General features: G+C 31.7%; 2 protein-coding genes across 4 annotated transcripts in view; both read right to left on the bottom strand.

The window, feature by feature from the left end:
* LOC130649376 (uncharacterized) overlaps positions 1–9,357 on the bottom strand; it is a 20,541-nt gene extending 11,184 nt beyond the window's left edge. The window contains exon 1 of the mRNA XM_057455646.1: positions 9,353–9,357. The gene's annotated coding sequence lies outside the window, so the exon portion shown is untranslated. The remainder of the gene's footprint in view (positions 1–9,352) is intronic.
* LOC130649374 (meiosis regulator and mRNA stability factor 1-like) overlaps positions 1–20,641 on the bottom strand; it is a 27,644-nt gene extending 7,003 nt beyond the window's left edge. The window contains exons 1-20 of one of the 3 annotated variants that reach the window (XM_057455642.1): positions 20,397–20,641; positions 14,935–15,152; positions 11,242–11,368; positions 10,841–11,004; positions 9,452–9,521; positions 8,889–9,109; positions 8,501–8,788; positions 8,213–8,406; positions 7,157–8,134; positions 6,320–6,474; positions 5,810–6,000; positions 5,080–5,307; positions 4,729–4,774; positions 4,388–4,587; positions 3,966–4,187; positions 3,809–3,854; positions 3,094–3,260; positions 1,638–1,859; positions 816–1,095; positions 167–244 (exon numbers count right to left, since the gene is read on the bottom strand). In XM_057455642.1, coding sequence (XP_057311625.1) covers positions 167–244; positions 816–1,095; positions 1,638–1,859; positions 3,094–3,260; positions 3,809–3,854; positions 3,966–4,187; positions 4,388–4,587; positions 4,729–4,774; positions 5,080–5,307; positions 5,810–6,000; positions 6,320–6,474; positions 7,157–8,134; positions 8,213–8,406; positions 8,501–8,788; positions 8,889–9,109; positions 9,452–9,521; positions 10,841–11,004; positions 11,242–11,368; positions 14,935–15,152; positions 20,397–20,553 — 4,252 coding nt within the window. In that variant the 5' untranslated portion in view covers positions 20,554–20,641. The other 2 variants (XM_057455643.1, XM_057455644.1) reach the window with 2 other exon arrangements.

The raw sequence follows: 20,641 nt of genomic DNA, 5'->3' as shown, positions 1-20,641 counted from the left end.
ATTCGTCCCAAAACTTCTGCGAATAAGTCTAAAAACCACGATGTTGCAAAATTTTCGTTGTACTGATTTTTTTAATAAAGTAACAACAGTTTATATCACGGCACGCAAGGTTCTTTACTAAAAGTACGGTTTAACGTGAAAAATTGTAAGAACCAATCTCACTCACCTTCACTTTCAATGATAACATCAGTACCGCTATCACTATCAGAACCAGACTGTGTTTGGCTATCGACATCCTCCACAACTAAAGGACACAATAAAGACTTTGATTAACCACGCTAAGAAGGGAACTGAAATGTTTAATTGATACTTCACGGTAAATTTTGAAAGCTAAGTTTTATATAATCCCGATTAATAGAGGCACGAACCGCGCTAATGCTATTAAAAATTTTAAAGTTGTTTACGCGATAATGAAACCAACTTGGTAGACAAACCAAGAACATCAAAAATAGCAACAACCATAACAACAACCATACAAAAAAACAAAACAACAACAACAACAACAACAACAACAACAACAACAACAACAAAATCAAAAACAACAACAACAACAACAACAACAACAAATGAGTAACCTTTTCTAATATTAAAATTGAATTTAGTTTGCATGATGAAAATAAGTATGCAGGTATTTCAACAACAACAACAACAACAACAACAAATGAGTAACCTTTTCTAATATTAAAATTGAATTTAGTTTGCATGATGAAAATAAGTATTCAGGTATTTCAACAACAACAACAACAACAACATTAGCAACAGCAAAAAATAACAACAACAACAACAACAATAACAACAGCAACAGCAACGATTACCTTCTCTTGGATTCAAAACTCGATCCTTTAGAACAACAACTTTTTTGTTTTTTTCGCCATAAACTTTTAAAATGGGAGACAAACTTTCCAGCAAATCACTGATTTTTGAAAAGTTATAAGAAGTGGCTTTCAAATGTATGTTATACTTTCGTTGATATTCGGGCGCGAAGTTGCACAACAGCAGTGCGCCATCATTTTCTTCCAACACAGCTCCACATTCTGTGTATAATCTTCCCAGGGGACCAAGCGATACCCAATGTTGACTTCCAACATTGTTCACCTGGGATAGATGTGTAAATAGAGAATAAAGCGACAGTTCTTAAAACTGGAACTACACTATCAAAATATTACTGCACATTAATGACTCACCAGGTATGTTCCTGAATAGGGAAATATAATTTTGCTGAAAAATTGTGAAGTTAGTGAGCTACAAATATTTTTATAGGACAGGAAGGACTGGTGGTAAAGCACGCACGTAACGGACGGCAGTTTATTTCTTGGTGTGGGGTACTTCTTGGTTGCTTATAAAAAGGATTGCAGACAAACAAGATTGTTTAGGGTACTTAGCACTGAAATAAATTTGGAATTGTCTCTCGCATTTTATTAAAAACATGTATCACTTTGATCACTTCGGAATTATGTCTTGAGCACAACCCATTTCCAGAATTGTTTCCCAATGTTGGTATTGGAGTATTGAAGTATAAATCTTTAAAACTGGGGCTACACTAAAGTCTCCAATTCGTGCAAGAATATGTTTAATAGCGTCCATAAAAAACAAATAGGGGTTTTAGTTATTCTAGGTATTCTATTGCTACTTCTTACCTGTACAATCCCAGGACTCAAATTTTCGAACAGCGCTCGCAACTTCGACACGCCATAGTCAGCAAGATACAAAACTTTTGAATATTTCCTCGTGAATGTATTCTGAAAGTTATTCAATTCCATTTTCTGGTTAGCTTGTTGTGCAAGAATTGTGCTGGCTTCCATTTCGAACATTTTTCTTGCTATCGTTGGCATTAATTGCACACACCTATCCTTCGTGCGCTAAATTGAAAAATGAACTCTTTAAAAAAGATTCCTCAGAACAGCTTGTGTTCAAACTACGGTGAAACTATTTAGGGAAAAGGGTGTGGTTATTCTACCATCCCCATCGGTTTATTCTAGATAACGTTCCAGACGAGGTGATGGGCTACGAGTCTTTTATTTTTTTCATATTAGAAGTAGATTTTGGCAATTCATTACAGTGCTTCATCTGAAATTATCAAAACAAACATATTAATGTTTTTGATCATTACACTTCTAACAGATCCTTGAATCATCTAATTTCCTACACCCAATTTCGGATTTTCTAGCCTACTGCCGTTGAGGTTGAATGCCGAAAACGTCGGTTTTCGGCATTTAACCTTTAATTCCAACACAAAATTGTTTTGCTAAAATAGTCTTATTCACAAGCAGACATATTTATGGCCTAAGTTTTAAGATTTGAAACAACAGAATTAACTGTAATAATTGATACAAGTGAAGTGACGATTCTAAAAGAAAACCATTCAAAACAAGTCACGGATAGAAAACATTCCTCGAGTTAATTAATTCTCTGCAAAGGTTCGATGATTTTTTTTTTTAAAATCAAAATTATTTCACAGATTTTATAGTTTGGTTGAGGACTTTGATGTTCCAGATAAGAATAAAGGAAAAACAGAACATTTTTAATCGTAACTTTAACGTTACAAAGTAAAAACACATAGGCCATGCGCAAAACCAGCTTATAGACAAAATTATTCGCTTTCCCTCGTCAAAGGGCATATAAATATGACAAATCATGTGAAAAACAATATACAAGAGTAAAAATTTTACAAATTACATTATTTGTCTAATTACGTGTCATTCAATTAATTTTTTAAAGGATATTTAAAAGAATTTAGGAGGATTTTAGGTATTTTTTAGGAAGTTTCTCTGATTAGCAGGGAAAAACATTAAAACATTTAGGAGAATTTAGATCCGTTAAATATTGATATATAATCAAAGAAATTAATGAAGAACGAAAAATTGGATTAATCAAATTTTATTTCTGTATTAGCTGGTGCATATGTATAAATATTTTGAACATATAATCCACAAAAGAAAGTCTATTATAAAAATTGAGTGTAGAAGATTTTTAGCAATTTTTACAAAAAAACAGAAAATTTTAAGATTTTTAGGACCGTTTTTCAGGATCTTAGGATTCACAGTCTAGTGTATTTAATTTCTCAGTTGGAAACTGAAGTAACCTTCAACATACTTGGAAATATTCACTCCTAGCCACCTCTGCATTAATACGTGCTACATTGACATGAATGTTTTTTTCCGAGAAAAGTTTCGACAACTTGGAAACTGACAGTTTGAAGTGTTCGGTGCTGTAGAGTAGGTGCATCATTTGTTCGTTTAGTAGGTGTCGAGAATAATTTTCTAAACACAAGGAGGTGTAACATTGTGATGGCAAGAATGAGTTTGAGATTTTTTTTCAGCACAATAAGAATTTAGCCTTAAAATATCAGTTTGATTATCAGTATTTCATCATGCAGAGGATCGAATACCCAGAAAGTTGGTTGAAAAACTAGGAAAAGATTACTTTCTTAGTTTAATACTTTATTTGGGAAACTTCGATGTCTCAAAAAAATTATGAATCTACAAATTGAAAAAGTTTGGTGATTCATAACATTTCGAATTGCTCGCTGAGAAAAGTTTTTTTTAAATTTGAAAGAAATGTCCCACAGCCGCAGCAAATAAATTCTGAGTTTTAAAGGGATTTCGGAAAATCATATGTAAAACAAAGTAAAACCACAATCAGTGAAAAACCTTTGGCTAATCAACAATTTTTAAAGTATGTAGCGAACTTTTAGGGGTTGGGGAAAAAAGTTTTTTTCCGCTAAAGTACAAATAGTGAGACATACACAAAAAAACGTAACAAACGAAAAAGTGCACAGACAGACAAACAAAGAAACAAGCTCACTCACCTGCATTATTTTCAATAACTATTCTGTGAGCGCCTTTCCCAATAGTCTGAAATAAATATTTACATTGATCAGATTGAAACATTAAATATTTCCAAGCATGACATATCAGCATACACTTTCACAAAGAAAACAACCAAAGATACCAAAAAATACTTACAAGAAAGTTGGAAGGGATGTTTTTCAGGAATTTATTCATTTGAACTGAATCTAATGGAAATGGCTTTAAGAGTTTTTCTTGGTAAAAGTCAGGTAGCTGGAGCAGAAGAACAGCTCTTTCTGGTATATCAGCCAAAAGTAACTCAACTTCTCTCCATAACGATTTGAAGTTTGGGCGGTTCTCTGATATGTAAAGCATTTTCTGGTCACGACTACCACAAATCTAAAATTAGGTACTTTCCTTAACTTTTTTTCTTTTTTTTCGCTCACACAAAAATGTTAAATATAGGACTGATTTTCACATTCTAAATGAGCACATTTTACCAAAACACATCATTAAATCACGATCTTTGTATAAAAAATTCCAGGTGGACTGATTATATCCCAGCATACCAAGAAAAACAAAGTAAAAAAATTCCTTACCTCCACATAATCAGATATAGCAGTCACTAAATCATTAAGTTTGGAAAAGCCCAATTCTGCCAGTTTCAATTGCTTTCCATAGTACTTGTAGTATTCTGACGAGAGGTTATGCAAGCCAAGACGCTTGTCAGGTTGATTCTTTATCAACAAAGATACTTCATTCGCAAACAATTTTAACGGTTTATGTCCACCATTTGGTTCTGCAAAATACAACATTGACTCAGTAAGATGAGAGAAGCCATTGTGTCATTCCAGCTAACAAACATCTTTATTTACAAAACTGATCAATTTTTCGCTTAACTCATCACTACCAACTTTGAACAGAATAAAAAAAAACTTACTGTTCTGATGTAATGTTAAGACTTTCTTGTCTCCAGTTCCAGACACCTGTAAGAAAAGCGTGTGACATTCTAAATGTATGACATTATACAAACAAAACATAGCATTAGTAGCAAATTAACATTTCAAGTGAACAGAATCAAAGAACAGTGTAGTATGTATAGACACAAGTGCTTATTTGACTAATAACTGATCTCGAAAATCAATATATCAATGTATCTTCAGCACAATTAATCGGTAAATATATATTGCATTTGCTATTTCGCTTTTAACATTTTGTGCTTTCTGTATCACTGCTTGGTTCACACACACACAAGACAGATTAACTACAGCTATTAATATAAGGGGCATACCTTGAACTTCTTTTCAAGTGAATTTAACAATTCAGTCATCGTTGGAAACCCAAAATTTCTACAAAAAAGTTTACGTCCAAAGAATCGATAATAAGCAGTGACCAAACTGCTGACCGGAAGTTTGTGTTTCTCTCTAGCTTGAAGTAACATGTGGAGCTCATCGTTCACCATTTGTTGTCGGTACCCCAAAGTGAATGTTATCATTTTCTGACCAGACATTGCATTAATCTGGAAAGAATAAAAAGTTTAACAGATAAAATCTTACAAAACATTTTTTGGATAAAGACCAAGATTTCAGGAATATTAAGAAGAATTTGAGTCTTCCGAGAGCAGCCTTGTCCTTTAATATCTCCAATAGGCAAATGTCAATGAGAAAAAAAGCAAGTATCAAATTAGTGACAAGAAAAATAAATAATAAATAAATAAAAATGAAACCGTTTTCTTTATTTTTTTTTTGAGAAAAAGTTATAAATATGTAAGCATTGCATAAATTGGCAGGGCTTTAGAGAAAAACTTTTACATAAACATAAAGGTTTATTTCTGCTTGGTAAAATTTACATGCATACCCTTTATCATAAATATCTGTAAATTTTTTTTTTAAGAAGAAACACACACAAATTTCAGGACTTCGTTTAAGATAAAAAGGGGACAATTTTTTATTTTGCAGGAGGTTGAGAAAAGTCGGAGCACTCATCTATTTACATAAATACTTTTATAAATAACTATCTACCTCAATTGTATCAGCTATGGCAAGGAGTAGTTCGTTGAGATCCTTATATCCATAATCAGCTGTGCAACATTGTCTTCCAAAAAACTGGTGATATAACGGAATAAACTTTAATAGGGGAATAGAGAACAACGGCGAAACTTTTAATAAACCAACAAGGTCATTGCGAAAATCTTCTAATGGAAATATTGAGCCTGAAATTTTATAACGAGAAGTATCATCATTATTGATAATGTGTTAAACACAATAATTAAGTTGACCAATACTTGTCTTGCATTTCTAAGATTTTGACATTATATGGTATTTTAGCACTAGTGGCTTGATCACAAAACATTAAAGACATTGGCATACCTGTCAATATACTGCTTGATATGGCATTAATTTAAAATTTAAGATTGTGGCTGTTATAGAATGGCAATCTGTTCACAAGTCCTGTTTTTTCTTTTCTTTCCCTGAGCGGCTGGCAGGGTTGACAGTATAGAACTGCTTAAAATAAAAAATTAGAGTACATACCTTTTTCTTTCGATTTTTTAAAGAATATGGCTTGTTGTGCAGGAGTATTACCAAAGAGACAGATCTGTTTGTTGAGAACAATCTTAACAAGAAGTTCGCCATTTTCATCCAGAGGTATCTGCTTCTTCAAATAACTCCAATACAAGCCTGGTATGCTATGACATTAGTAAACATAAAAAAGGTTCGAATACAGGTAAATTAATGCAAAAAAAATCTTTATAAAATAATCACATGCTCATTATGGGCAACGAATAGTACTCAGTTATTACTGGGACATGTAGGTCAGAATTTATGAAAATGTGTTATGGGATGCATTTTTGTTGGTAAAGTTAAATATCTACAAAGCGTAACACACAATATGCAATACACTGAACATAGCAGTGGAACGAATCACTGTTTTGAAAGTAAACACCATTCCTACTTTTTGCCAGTTGCTTAAAAATTTAACTAAACAAAATGCAAGAAATTGTAAGCAAACTTATTTTCAAACAAGTTATATTTTAAACTTAATCAAAATAAGATTGCGTTAAATAACAATCTAATTTACTTTCATGTTTATAACGAAGAAATAAAAGTTTGGGACATTTTAAAGCTTCTGATGTTTGTTGAAAAATTAGGCCAACCAATCACAAGATTACTTTAAAGATTAATGAAACCACCAGAAACCTTAAAAAACATTGTGTACTTCATTTTTGTTTCATTACTTCACAATCTGAAGTTTATTATTTTTTGTACCTTTACATTAAAGGCTTGGCAAACGTTTATAAAACAAGATGAAGTAACAAGTTTGGGAAAGGATTTAACGAAATTACAGAAAATGAATGAAGTGGTACCAACCTAGCAAATGGCACACGTCGGTTGTGCTCCTTTAAGATTTCCATAATTTCTAAGCCAAAGTCATTCCCTTGTTGTTTGACTTTTAATACACCAACAGGAAAGTGTAACAAGCAAACAAATTGAAATCCAGGGCAACCATCAACATAAACAATATCCTTCATTTCATCAAATTTTGGTACATGAAACGGATAGTGGTAACGGTCTTTAAAAATAGATAGAAAGTCATTAATTGGAAGCCAGCCAGTACACATATCTTGTAAAACAGAGCAAACTTCAAACTTCATAGATGTTAAGGACAGTTGTATTCTTTTGCTAAATAACAACTGGTTGTTCAATTTGGAAATACAAAGCTGTGCATCCTGAAGTGATGGTACTTTTATAGAAGCACAATAATTATTTTCACCAGAGTTTTCCAACGTAATGGAGAGAACTTTGGTATGTTCTCGCACTAAAGAACAAAGTCTTTTCTTCATGTCTCTAGTTTGTATTGATTCATCAAGGTTGGTAATAAATATATTCACACCAGCGTTTTGAGGTGAATTTTGTGGAGTATTATTAGAATTGTGCAGCCAGCCAACAGGATACGTATTATCAGAAATAAAATTTTTGACATGATAGTTTCCATTTTGAGGAATACTGTTATTTAAAGGAATACCCCCTTGAAAATTTTCTTTTTTGAAAGGACTCAATAGTTGCTTAGGTTTTATAAAAAGGTTTTCTTCTTTTGCATCTGGCAATTTGGTCAACGAAAAATTCTTTCTCAACTTTTCTTCACTTCTATGCACAACATCATTCTTCTGATGTGGTAAAAGACCTTTAGAAAGGCTTGGAGTGGATTTCGAACTTAACTTAGTTAGATTATTATATACTTCTTTCTTTAGTGCAACTGGTCTATCATTTTTGGTCTTTTTCGCAGTATAAAATGTTGCTTTTATAGCAGAACCATAAACATTTTCTTGATCAAGTCGTTGCACACCTCTACAATAAAAAATACAATTTTAAGCCGTTTACCAAACTTAGTAGACATACAAATTTGACAATATATAATATTCTAACCTTTGAGCAGCATCAACATCTGGAAATCTCATAACAGCAACATTATCCTTTGAAAATTCATCAAAAAGAGATATGCTAATCACTTTTCCTCCAGTGTTATTAGCTAATGTGTTTAATCGACCCTTAATCTTATGTACAGAGTGTATTGAACCAGATGGCAAATTCGTAATAAGTACTTCATTAGAACCTTCTTTCTGAAAATAAAATAAAATTACATAAAAAGAAGTGAGGTAAAGCATTAGCTTTACTCCTTAAATGCTTAGAAAACAGCAGTACACTATCCTATACCTGAATGTAAATGGGACAAGCTGGTAAACCACTTGTGAATTGATTAAAGTTTTCACATTCATTTGCACAGTTAAGTAATGCATCCGATGCTTGTTGGTTGTGAAGAAGTATTACTCGTAAATTATGTCGATGACGAAGATCAGACAGCTCCGAAGCGAAGTTTATATCTCCAGAAACAAGAACAATAGTTGCAGGTGGCATATGTGTCTGTGCAAATCGACGTAAGGCCTGTTTTAATTTATCATCTGCTGCATTTTTGGATGTAGCATTGATATGTACAATGTTAATCTAAAGAAGAGAGGTTACAAGAATAATAGCAACAACAATAACAACAACAGTAACAACAACAACAACAACAACAATCACAACAACAACAACAAAAGCTCACTTGTGCTTTATTTAACTCTTCAAGGATTTCTTTTTTTTCTTTTGTGGTGTCACAAACACACATAAATTCTACTTCACGTCGGCCAGGATAAAATCTTTCTCTAATTTTATTAACCACGGCAACAGCTGATGTGCCTCTTGGAACTCTGCAATTTTCAATGTCCCAGTAAACTCCAATTGGTTCCGAATGGCTACTCATGGGCATATTGATTGGCAAAACATCTAAATAATATTGCTAAAACACTTACATCCATGTTATTATTCTGACCCCTGATCTGCATAATTGCCAAAATGGTTTCATCCAAAATCAACTTCATTTCAGTGTTGATGTTATTTGGGTGACCATAACAAAATTTCAGGTAAAATGTTTATGTATATACCAAAACGATTGTGCATGCTATAACAAAACTATCACATAAAGTTATGGCACAATTTGCGGGTCGCGCAACTTCAAGAAAAAAATGTAAACACAAAGATGTATTATTGTAGTTTGAAATTTCATTTCAGGTCATTACCTGAAACCTAAATCAATTAAGTTAGTGGTTGTTAATATCTAAATTCTACCTCTACTTTCTTTTGATTTTTTGTGTGAATGGTTCATTTTCTCTTCTTTATTGAAGAAAACAGCATTGCACTAGATTAAATTTATATAACAAGTTATGACTTTTTGATTCATTGTAAAAGACAAAACAATATGCCAAGTAATACTGCAGTTATCTAGGCAACCACAACAACAACAACATAACAAAATATTTGTATGCAGCTGGTGATGACCTGAGAATTCCAGAAACAATTAGGATTTTAGATCTAATGCATTTAGCCATAACACTAACCAACTTGTAGTACAGAAATAGCTTTCCTAGTTATTAGCAACTGTAAACATTAAATGCATGACGTCTCTGCTGTTCGTAGCCAAGGCTTACAAAATATATTGATTTGATTTGCAATTTGTTACTGTAATGCTAAGTGAACACAGAATGAGAATGGAAACTGTATAATAACAGCAGGGGTTTCTTTGTAAATATCTAGTTTTGCTATAATAAAAAAATTAGTGATTTGGGGGAAAATTATCATTTTAAACTATGTAATTAATTTATTAATTAATTTTACGTATTCTTGTTTCTTCTGGACAAATTTAACTTGATTTAAGGGATGACTGAATATTTTCTAATAACTCATTTAGCTTTGTTTCTGTTTAAAGAGAACTAACAATTGATGACAAATTGTGCCTAAAATGTTCAAAATAGTGTGAATATAAACCGTCTAATTTCTCAAGGTCCAAAAGGTATTATGATGGTAGACATGAAAAGTCTCAATGAGGATCTTTTTTGAAGTGAAGTACTAACTTGTGCAACGTAAGCCTGCAGGGATGCAAACAAACGCATTCTAAATAAACAGAGCAAGGGAACGCTAAATGAATAAACTGTCTCCTGTGATTGTTTGGGATTAAATCTTTTTATCATCTTTTTCATAATTAATATCTTTTAATGATTTAACTTGTCTTTTTTATCTCTTGGATCTTGAAATAAATATAAAGCACTTTTAAAAGATGACCATGTAAGTGAAGCTGTTGAGATAGACAGTGTGATGTCACAAATCAACAAAAATATATGAGCCATGTTGGTTATGTCAACAAAAGGGAGAAGGATATTTTTTCAAGTGAATGTCACGTGACACATGAGTCAGTTTTCACTTTGCATTGCACAAATGTATGATGTTAAAAAATCATTGCTTTTGTTTTTTTAATATTTTAATACAATTTTTTGTAAATAATAGACTTACTCTACAATCTCCTTACAATTGGTTATTGACCTGGTTTGTTTAACTTTTTATTTTTATAGTATTTCACCTGGGTGTTTTAGAAGAAATGAACATATTTTTAATGACAGCTTACTATTAAACAAAATAATTTAACATGTTATTAACAATCTATTATTTTAAAATGTTACCTACCACAGAACATGGAGAAAAAAGTTCTTTATTTTGGGTAACATGGTCAATAAGGTCTTGTTCACTTTGAAAATGGGTATTGCAATCTGGTAGACCGCATTGATTGTAACATTTGTAAGCATTGTGAGAATTACATCGAGTTATTGGCACATCTTTCTTCGTTTTAACTAAAATAGAGAAGAAATAAATAGAAACTCATATCTGAAAGTACAAATGACAGTGCCTTCCCAAACTTTGTTGGGAATTTTGAGAAAAGGGATTTGTAGTAAAAAGAAATCATGTTCGCGGTATAACACACTTTCTATGGCTGGTTGACTAAAATGTGGGGAAATTACTTTTTGCACTTGAAAGAAGCATCAATGATTTGACTTTATGAGGATTGCAAAATAAATGCAAGTTGATACCTGAATTGTCTGGTTTCGGTCCTGGGTGTTGTTTAGGACAATTTATATTTTTACAAGTCTTGCTTTCCCATTTTTCACACACTACATTATTAGTTCGAGCTTTTTCTGAATGTCGGTATTGACAAGCCTAAAAAATTTAAATAAAAGAAATTGAATACTGCGAATGCTCTAATAAGCACCCTAGGCAATTATCTATATTATAATACCTGTATCAGTCTTCTAACTTTAGATATATTTACTTAGGCAAATAATTGCTGAAGTAACATCGCAATTGTTCAAAATCACTTTGGCAGTCCTTCGGCAGAAAAAATGCAAAAGACGATGGTCAAAGCACTGAAAAGCTTCAGCACTTTCTATGGCATTTTTTAAAATGAAAAAAAGATAAATATGAGGCAAAGCCTTGACAAGTATCAAACATTAACAAGCCAACTGAGTTAATCCTAATGTTTTTGTTTTGCTTGGGAGTAATATTACAACTTTCGTCACTAGATATCACCCTTTTACACTGCAGGCTGAACTGAATAAAATTACAGGGGCAAAATTAGGTGTGTCAACACAGTGCAGTACATGGCCAAAGAGATCATGTTGTCTACCTTCACGTGGTGATTCTGTCACAACTAATTTCATTGGCGAACCAAAGACAACAGGGAGATACTTCTAAGACAACACCTTTAAATTAATGATTTAAAGAGGAATTTTTTTTGAATGAAAAATGTTTAATGAACCAGACAAAGCATGTTCTGTTTATGATAAATGATTAAAAAATGAAACACACAGCTTTCCTTTGCATATCTTATATAATAATGCAAAGTGTATGTGACGTTCATAGTGAATGTGTTCATTTTCTTTTGAAGTTGCTGAAATTATCTTTTAAAGTTGCCGAAAATAGTTGTCTCATATGTTAAATTTTATGATGTTATGGTGTGACGTCAATAACACTTAAACTTTGAGGCCAAATAACTTGGAAACGAGGTGGTGATGTCAATGATTTTTTACCGCGAGGGTAACTAGGGACCACCTGGGGTAAATGGATAAGTTTCCCAAATCTGGATCCTCAAATCCGTTTCAGAATGGACGGGTTGATGATGTCATTAAAAACCTTTAACCTCAATATCTCTGCAACCGTTTGTCAAAAGCACATTTTTTGATCAGTGTTTTAAGATATATACGATCTAGGCATTAGATTATTAAACTTCTTAAAAAAATATTTGTGTGTTTTTGCAGGTCTTTGCCGATGTCAGCAAAATTTTTAAACCCTTATATCTATTTCCTTAGGCATTTGTCAAAAGCATATGATCCTATACATTAAAGAATAAAAATATAAAAAAATATAAAAAAATAAGGATAATTAAAGAGAAAACCAATTTTAATTCTCCATCTTTATAGTTTTATATAATAATGATAAGAAAATTATACATATTATCCAAATATACATATAAATTATGCCCTGAAAGATAGAAAATATAAGACTTTAGGTAACACAGAAATATGTCTTATTTCACTGGTGATAAACAATCCATGAACACATTCCCAAAAAATTTACGATCAGAAAAATTAAAAAAAAGGAGACTTTAGGGAGAATAGTTAAAATTTCAATTTTTTCAATATATTTAAGTACTTTTAAGGAGTTTTCTTTTTCTAAGGTTATTTAAGGAATTTAAGGAGGATTAGTCACCCTGAAACTAAATCTCACCATTTTTTTTTGGATCTGCACTGCTGACATCAGCAAGAATTCTAAAACAACCTATTTTTTCCATTTTCCTTCTGCCTAAGTGGACCTCTCCATGGATGGACTAGTTAATTATTAATAATATCATTATTATGCAATAATAATACAATAAAAATGAACAATAAATCTGCTTCCATCATTATCAAAAAACAAGAATCGGAGGAGTGAGTAACGGGCAAATAATAATAGCTTGATACATACTTTAAAAAATACATTGTATAGGTAAAGAAATCATTTTTTTAAAAAAAATTATAAGAAAAAGTACTGGCATCTCCCTTTTTAAGCTTCGCTTTCTGTGGACATGAGCCGCCAGAAGGTGAAGAGACTCATCAGAAGATGATGAAGATTTGTCAGAAGACAATGATGACGATTCTTCAGATGATGACAATGTTTTAATAACTCATAGTTCCTTTTCATCATTTGTTTTAGATGACGAGGAACCATCATATAGGAGGCTGAAGAATCTCCACCTACCATCGTTTAAGGGTTTTGCAACATTCCACCTTAAAAGAGAATTTGATAGAAACATTGACATTTCCTGGACACTCTTTTCAGTCCGAAATCCATTCCCTACATCAACCTTATGTATGTCTTCCCGAAGTTAACAAAGTTCTAATACGTTGTAAAAGATTTGTTATGGATAACCGTAATGTGCTAGCTGAAATTTCTTTGATAGCTGATCTCTTTGATGCAAGTTGGGCCCTTTAACAGATTCAATATCAATTTTGCTGTGTAACTCTGCTAGCTTCTGCAATTTTTTCGAGGTCAGTTATTTGCTGGCTTTGACATTTTTGCCTTGACAATCTTTTAGTGCTCTGGCAGCTGTTAAGTGATAATTTGACTTACTTGTGTGCTATTTTGCTTTTTTTTATAATAGTCAAATCAACTTAGACACGAGGCTTCTCGCAGAATACTTTAACAACTCTTCCATTTCCATTTTTTCTATAATATTCTTTACAAATTTGGCAATAGATTGTAAGAACATCAGCGTCTGTATTTGTCACAGCTTATAGTTCTGGATTGTTCCAACGAATAACCATTGCTTTTCCCACCACCTTATTTCCGTTCTGTTGTCAAATGGAAAGAACAAAATATTTAAATTGTTTTACTTTGAATTTTGTAATGTTTAAAACTGATCATTCGATCACACAAATTTGAAACATACATATAAGGTCTGGTTTCTATTAAGTGCGAAATTACATCAAAACACCACATTGAATAGTGGTATACTATTTTGAGTAAAAAAGTTTAAGTTGTGTGTATGCTTTTCCTATTTTCAAATAATTGCAAAATATATTGTAGGTTTTGTGAAGTGACAAATGTATCAATGTTTTGAAAGATTTTCATGATGCCAGCTACATCATTCAAATATAAGCTGAGGGCATCAAGACTATAAGTTTTTTATTTTCCTTCGTTTTCAAAGTTGGTAGTGAGAAGTTTATTTGTCATTGTGGTGATATGTGCTTGGCAAAATCTAGGAGTATGGAAAATATAATTATTCATAAAAAAAGAAAACTACAACAGTTAAAAGCTTTTTAACTGTTAATACTTCGGCAATTGCTGAGTGCAGAAGGGAAATTTAAAAGCTGCTGTATACATCTGTCTGTTACGCAAAATGGTACTGCAAGTTGTGAGACACACACAATGCGGTATAAAAAAGACGGGCGTAACTGTGGATTGTTCCACTAGTTTTAAAATTTTTTAGGGGTGTTTATTGAAGGTGGTTTCAAATAAAGACTGGGCATTTGTTAAAAATCAAGAAATTTAAGTATATTATAGTATATTTTTCTTTGGATAAATAAGTTGCTTGAATAAGATAAACTATGCTAAACACCTCTTTGACTACAGGAGGATACAAGATAGCTGTATAATAATAACCTTTGGGAAGATTACATATTTCTTTACTAAAACATTCTGATCAACACAATTCTACATAAAGTAAACAACGAAGCATAGCTATATACCTGTCCAACCTTTGGTGTACACTTTCCACGCAGGTTAAAAAAATAGCAGTCTGTTAGTAAGCGCATGTTTTTAGGTTCTACAGGACTGACAAGCGGTGAAGTAGCATCGGTAAGTTTCTTGGGACCTTTAGTTTTGATCTTTCGTTTGCAAATTACTACACCATTCATCTCTTGTGCTGCCACTTCGGCCACTTCATGATTATAGTAATTCACATATCCTAGAAAAGTCAAATTTTTAAAAAAAAATGTATACAGCCTTTTAATTCATGTTAACAGCCATCAAGTTCAAAATGATAACAGCTTTAGCTATGTATAAAAAGAAGCTAGTGTTGAAAAATGTCAGTCTTGAAAAAAAGCTATTGGCTGCTTATGTGACAAAAATAAATAAAATGACTAGCATAGAAACAAAAGGTTCAGATCAAAATGCTGCCACATAAAACATGATAAGGTTTAAACACTTCCGTAAATGTTGTAGTAGGCAACAATAACAACAACAACAGCAAAGCAAAAGGTTTCTTGTTACTTTAGAATCTATCAATAATTTAGACTCACCAAAGATTTAATATTGAAAGTTCAAAGGAGTGTGTAAATTAATATTTTAATCTTTCATTTTTACAGTGAAAGCTTTTCTATTTATAGTTTTCCACACAACAAGCAAAGTGAAACTTCATTTTTGCATACCTCATGTCTTCAATTTGTTTCACCAGTCAAAATACTAACAATGTTTCAACAACAGTTCAACAATTTGAGCTTGGGCCTACTTAACTTTAATCACTCCCAAGTTATTCATCCCAGTTTGATTAGACTAAAACCCAACTTGAAATAAAATGCTGGTCATTGTCATTTCTGCTTTGGATTTTGATCCAGCATGCATTAAATACTAAATTGAGTTATTAAAAATTATCCATTTATACCCTAATTTTTTCTAAAAAATTTTCTAAACGAATCAGTAACATCCTATTTTACATGAACAAAATTATTTTTATACGGTTTCATTTGCAAAGCAATATCACCAACTGTTGTGAGATAATTCAGAGCCAAATAAATATGCAGCCTTTCTAATTCATGTCAGCACTTAAACAATTGCTAAGGCAAATACATGTTTTTTTTTTAAAAAAAAATCTGATTTATTATAGCAAATTTTTGCTGACGTTTCTCTTTAAGCTAATTGTAAGTTACAAATGTTCTCATTTTTCACTCTGTTTTTAATTTTTTGTTTGTGTATGCATGCAATCACAAAACAGAATATTACTTGCCCATGCAAAACACAAGGTTTTCAAAATAAAGCAGAAAATATATTTAAATTAGTAATTTTTTGCTGATGTGAAATAAATTGAATTTAAAAATGGTGTTATGTGACATTACTTAACATGAAATTAAATTGAAAATTGGAAAATTCATGTTACTAGCTAAGTGCTCAAACCGTGCCACACATCCAGGTGGATCAGCTGTAGTACAGGTAAACAGCATGTCTAAAATCCAGGGGAGTGCTCAAAGTGATACATCACTTTGTTGACCAAAATAATAAATTAAGAGTTTTTTTCTAACGTTCTAAGGAACGATATTAAAACAGGGTGGCCACAGAATTTGGTAAAAGAAATTCCATGACTTTTCCATGACTTTTTCATGAAAATCCTGTTTTCCATGACTTTTTCCAGACCAAATAAAATTCCATGACTTTTCCATGATTTCCAGAAATTCCATGACTTGTGGCCACCCTGTAAAAAATAATTCAGTCTTTTTATTAAAATGTCTTTTTATTAAAATGGACAGTGATTTTCATTAATATAACATTATCATTATTCCTTTAGAAATGGGATAAACTTAGTAAAAGTAATGTTCACAGAAATCTTTGATTAGCGTTTGGATGTTTAAATTTATTTGCAAAATGCGTGTTTTACCGCTTTAACCTATCTTAAAACAAAAAACATGAAAGTTAACTATCTTTTTTTAAGCTTGTTAACTGGTAATGGTTTCCACATTTACCAAAGAAAATTTTTGTATTTGAAACAAAAATATAAAATAATAATTGAAAATAACATAAAAAGATTATTATAAATGTATAAAAAAATATTAGTGTTAAATAAATATTTAACTCAAACAAGTCCAATATAGAAAAAATCCCCATTTATATTTAACAAGAAGCACAAGTCTAGATTTGCACTGGTCAATCACAGCAAACAAGCTATACCTTATTCCATTATTATAATATTTTTTACTGAACAGATAGTTCGCATTTTGGGTGGGCTACTTCTTATGGTGTATGTGTAAATTAATTTTTGTTTGATTGACACTTTTAATATGACACATTTATTTTCAGTTCTTTTGTTTCATCATAAATCAAAATGCAATGAACATCTGATTTTCAAATATATCTCCTTAGTTTTTTTTACGATTTTTTTGGAAAAATTGGCAAAATATGAAAACAGTCTTTAGGAAAAAAGAAAAACATTTGCTCTCCTCCAAACCTAATGAATGCAAAAGGGGTCCATTAGATGGATAACAAAACTATTAGTAATCTCTTATAATAATACAGAGCTTCCGTATGTCTGTCTGTTACTTTTGCAAAGTGGATTATATTCTTCACAATTTTCTTTAATAAAGTCTACAAAACATCACCAATAAATTTGTTCTGTAATTTATCAAACCTTAATTTACATTAAACAAAGTATATTAAATCAATGAAGCCATCACAGTGCGCGTTAATGATTTTTCACCGTGTGGGTAACTAGGGACCACCTAGGACCAATTTGGGTAATTTTCCCAAACCAAGGTACTTGGGTACCTTGGTTTTGGAATGGACGGGTTGATGACGTCATCAAAAAAACCTTCTAAAGTACATGATCCCATCATGTAGTACATGATTTTTTTTTCATCTGCACTGCTGATGTCCACAAAACATTTAAAACAACCTATTTTTCCATTGTCCATCTGCCTAAGTGGATTTCTCCAAGGGCCTTATCGTCTAGTTATTAATAAAAGAAATTATATATCACTTTTTTGTCTGCATGCATATCAGAAACACACGTTTTTTATGTATAATATCAGAAACTTTATTATTATCACAACAGCACAGAATTTCTGCATATATCTGAATGTATGACTTTTTATCATGTAAACATCAACTTGTGATGCAAATTTTTTCAGTGCTGCCAATACCGTTTCAAGATATAGCCTGTCAACATCCTCTGGCAATTACTATTTGATTGTTCTTAAGGCAAGAAAGGAAAAGAAACTAAATTCCTACATTGTTTTGTTTTATTACACATTACACAACTACAAATTTAATTATTTAAGGTAGCAGTATGGTAAATTACACCTCTTCTGTATAAAGCATTTTTTTCAACTTTCCTTTTAAAAAAACCTTATAAAAGTATATATGTACTTGTTAACAAAAGTTTGTTCTACAATATTATAAAAAAAAATTAAAATGTTGTAACAGAAAAACAAATATAGTCAAAAGTCTTAAAAAGTGGGTGTTGCCAACTGTGAAGGGATTAGTCTCAAAAGTTTACAAGTTTACAGAAAAAAAAATATGTCCACATGTTCAGCATAGTCTGAATTTAAATCAGGTGTCCCTTTTTTTCTCAACATTAATCGTTTGGAAAATATACCGTAAATCATTTATAAGATCATAAAAATAAAACTCTTTTTTTTCTTTTCTCTTTCAATCACTTTTGCACCCAAATCCGCTGACCAAAAATTAAAATGAGACACGCGAATAGAGATCAAACACTTGTGAAGTCAAAAACGAAAGTTTCATGACTTCATCTAATGTATTTTTGAGACAGATCCCTTTTAAGAAGAGTAGACAACCGAAAATTTTACGAAAAAATTATTCAGAGATATTTGTTAACAAAGTTTTTTCTTTCAATCTGTAATTATTTACAAGAAATTGAAAAGAGAATATTTAATTATTCATTAGTTATTTAAAGTGAACCTGCGGAACTCTTGTTCAACATTTTTTGTGCATAATAATGCCCCCATTAAAATAAAACAAAATTAATAATTCTCAAAGCATTTGTTTCTAATATGATGATATTTTTTCTCACGTCAGGGGGTTTGAGGGTAAAATATGAATATAAATGTCCAAAACAGGAAATGCAATAATCGAGAAAACGATTCTATTCAACTTTCATATTTGTTACTAAAGGAATACTGTATACAGAAGAAATACTAATACGTATCTGATCAATGCGAAATAATACTTTCCTGGTTCGTAGGACTAAAAAAGCAAAAGAAGTGTTGAATAACATGTGCTTACAGTATCAGATATTGAAAGGCATCAGGTTAAAAAAAGGAAAATAGTAGTTGATAACAAAGTTCAGGCCTGGAAATTTGTAGAGTCTGGAAAAACGCTCTATTGTTACCGTGATTTGAGGCTGACGGAAACGATCAAAATGTTATTTCGTTTCTGCAAAGTAGACCTTGCGGAAACGATACGTCAACAACGGTAACGATTAGCTTTAAACCGATATATAAAGTAAGTAAAAAACTATTTCATAATCGCCCTAGTTAGTAACAAGACCTACTCCATATATACTCATCCAACTCTTGACCTCCTCAGAATTATTTTTGAATTGGCTGGAATTTTTCCCGAAATGCAAAACAGTGCTTTTAATTTTTTTAAGTCGGCCACATACGAACCAAAATTTTTAAAGAATTACAGAAATGTGTAACTTTAACACTTTATCAAAAAAATTTATCAAATGAAGCTACTTTGAGAACTGTAGTTAACAAAGGTTGTTCGTGATACCATCGCAAGAAATCTCTCAATACGTTTTTCTTCGAGGTTATGTGCAGGAATTTTGGAATAGAAGGCTTAATGTCCTTCTTTTAATGAACACTTCTGTCACCAAATAAGGCATGACTGACTGATGTTTTGTAGATAGAAAAAGTAATGTTGACATGAAGTCTTTGTTTTTCTAACTAAGTAAATCCACAGGGTTCTAAGTTTAAACATTGCTGCTTTACTATCACCAAAAAGTATGTATATATTTTTAATTTTCACGTTAGATTTGGTACTAGCTCATTGGTTATAACTCTGGAGATAGGGGTTCGATAACCCCTTGGTGGTGATCCAATATGGGCAAGGATTTTTCAGGATTTCTTGAGTGAAATTTTGTGTTTTTAAAAAAACGCTGAATGCATAGCTAGATATTTTTGATAATTTACCTTTTTTCTTATTTGGAGGAAGTAAGTATAGACAATAGTGGTAATTATTAAAATGATAATTTTTCATTTAATGACATAGCTGAATGCAGATGGCTAAAAGTGGCTGAGGTTTAATATGACTTTTTGTATGTGAACCAAGAAATAGGCATCAGTTCTTTGTTTTCACATGTCTAGCCTGAAATTGTCCTTTTTCTCCCTTATTTACAGTCATTTCCAGCCTTATTTACCTTATTGAGTTGTTTTCATAAAAAGAAGTGTAAGGTGGTTGAAAAAAAATAGTGTCATACCAAATTGCTTAGACTTTCCTGTTACTGGATCTTTGACCACAGTGACATTGCGAACAGGTCCAATCTTTTTAAAATGTGAGTAAAGAGTGGCTTCAGTAACAGATTCTGCCAGACAGCCAACCCAAACTGGGAATGATTTATTTTCTTCGAGAGCCATTTTTAAAATTATTATATAAGTGCGAAAACGAAGAAATGTTGCTACCTGCTAAAGTGTTTGGCTCACCTCAACATTTCCGAGAACTATA

The sequence above is a fragment of the Hydractinia symbiolongicarpus genome, chromosome 7 (genome assembly GCF_029227915.1).
Source record: "Hydractinia symbiolongicarpus strain clone_291-10 chromosome 7, HSymV2.1, whole genome shotgun sequence".
Classification (NCBI taxonomy): domain Eukaryota; kingdom Metazoa; phylum Cnidaria; class Hydrozoa; order Anthoathecata; family Hydractiniidae; genus Hydractinia; species Hydractinia symbiolongicarpus.
The sequence above is the reverse complement of the archived record's forward strand: the minus strand, read 5'-3'. Positions and strand labels throughout refer to the sequence as shown.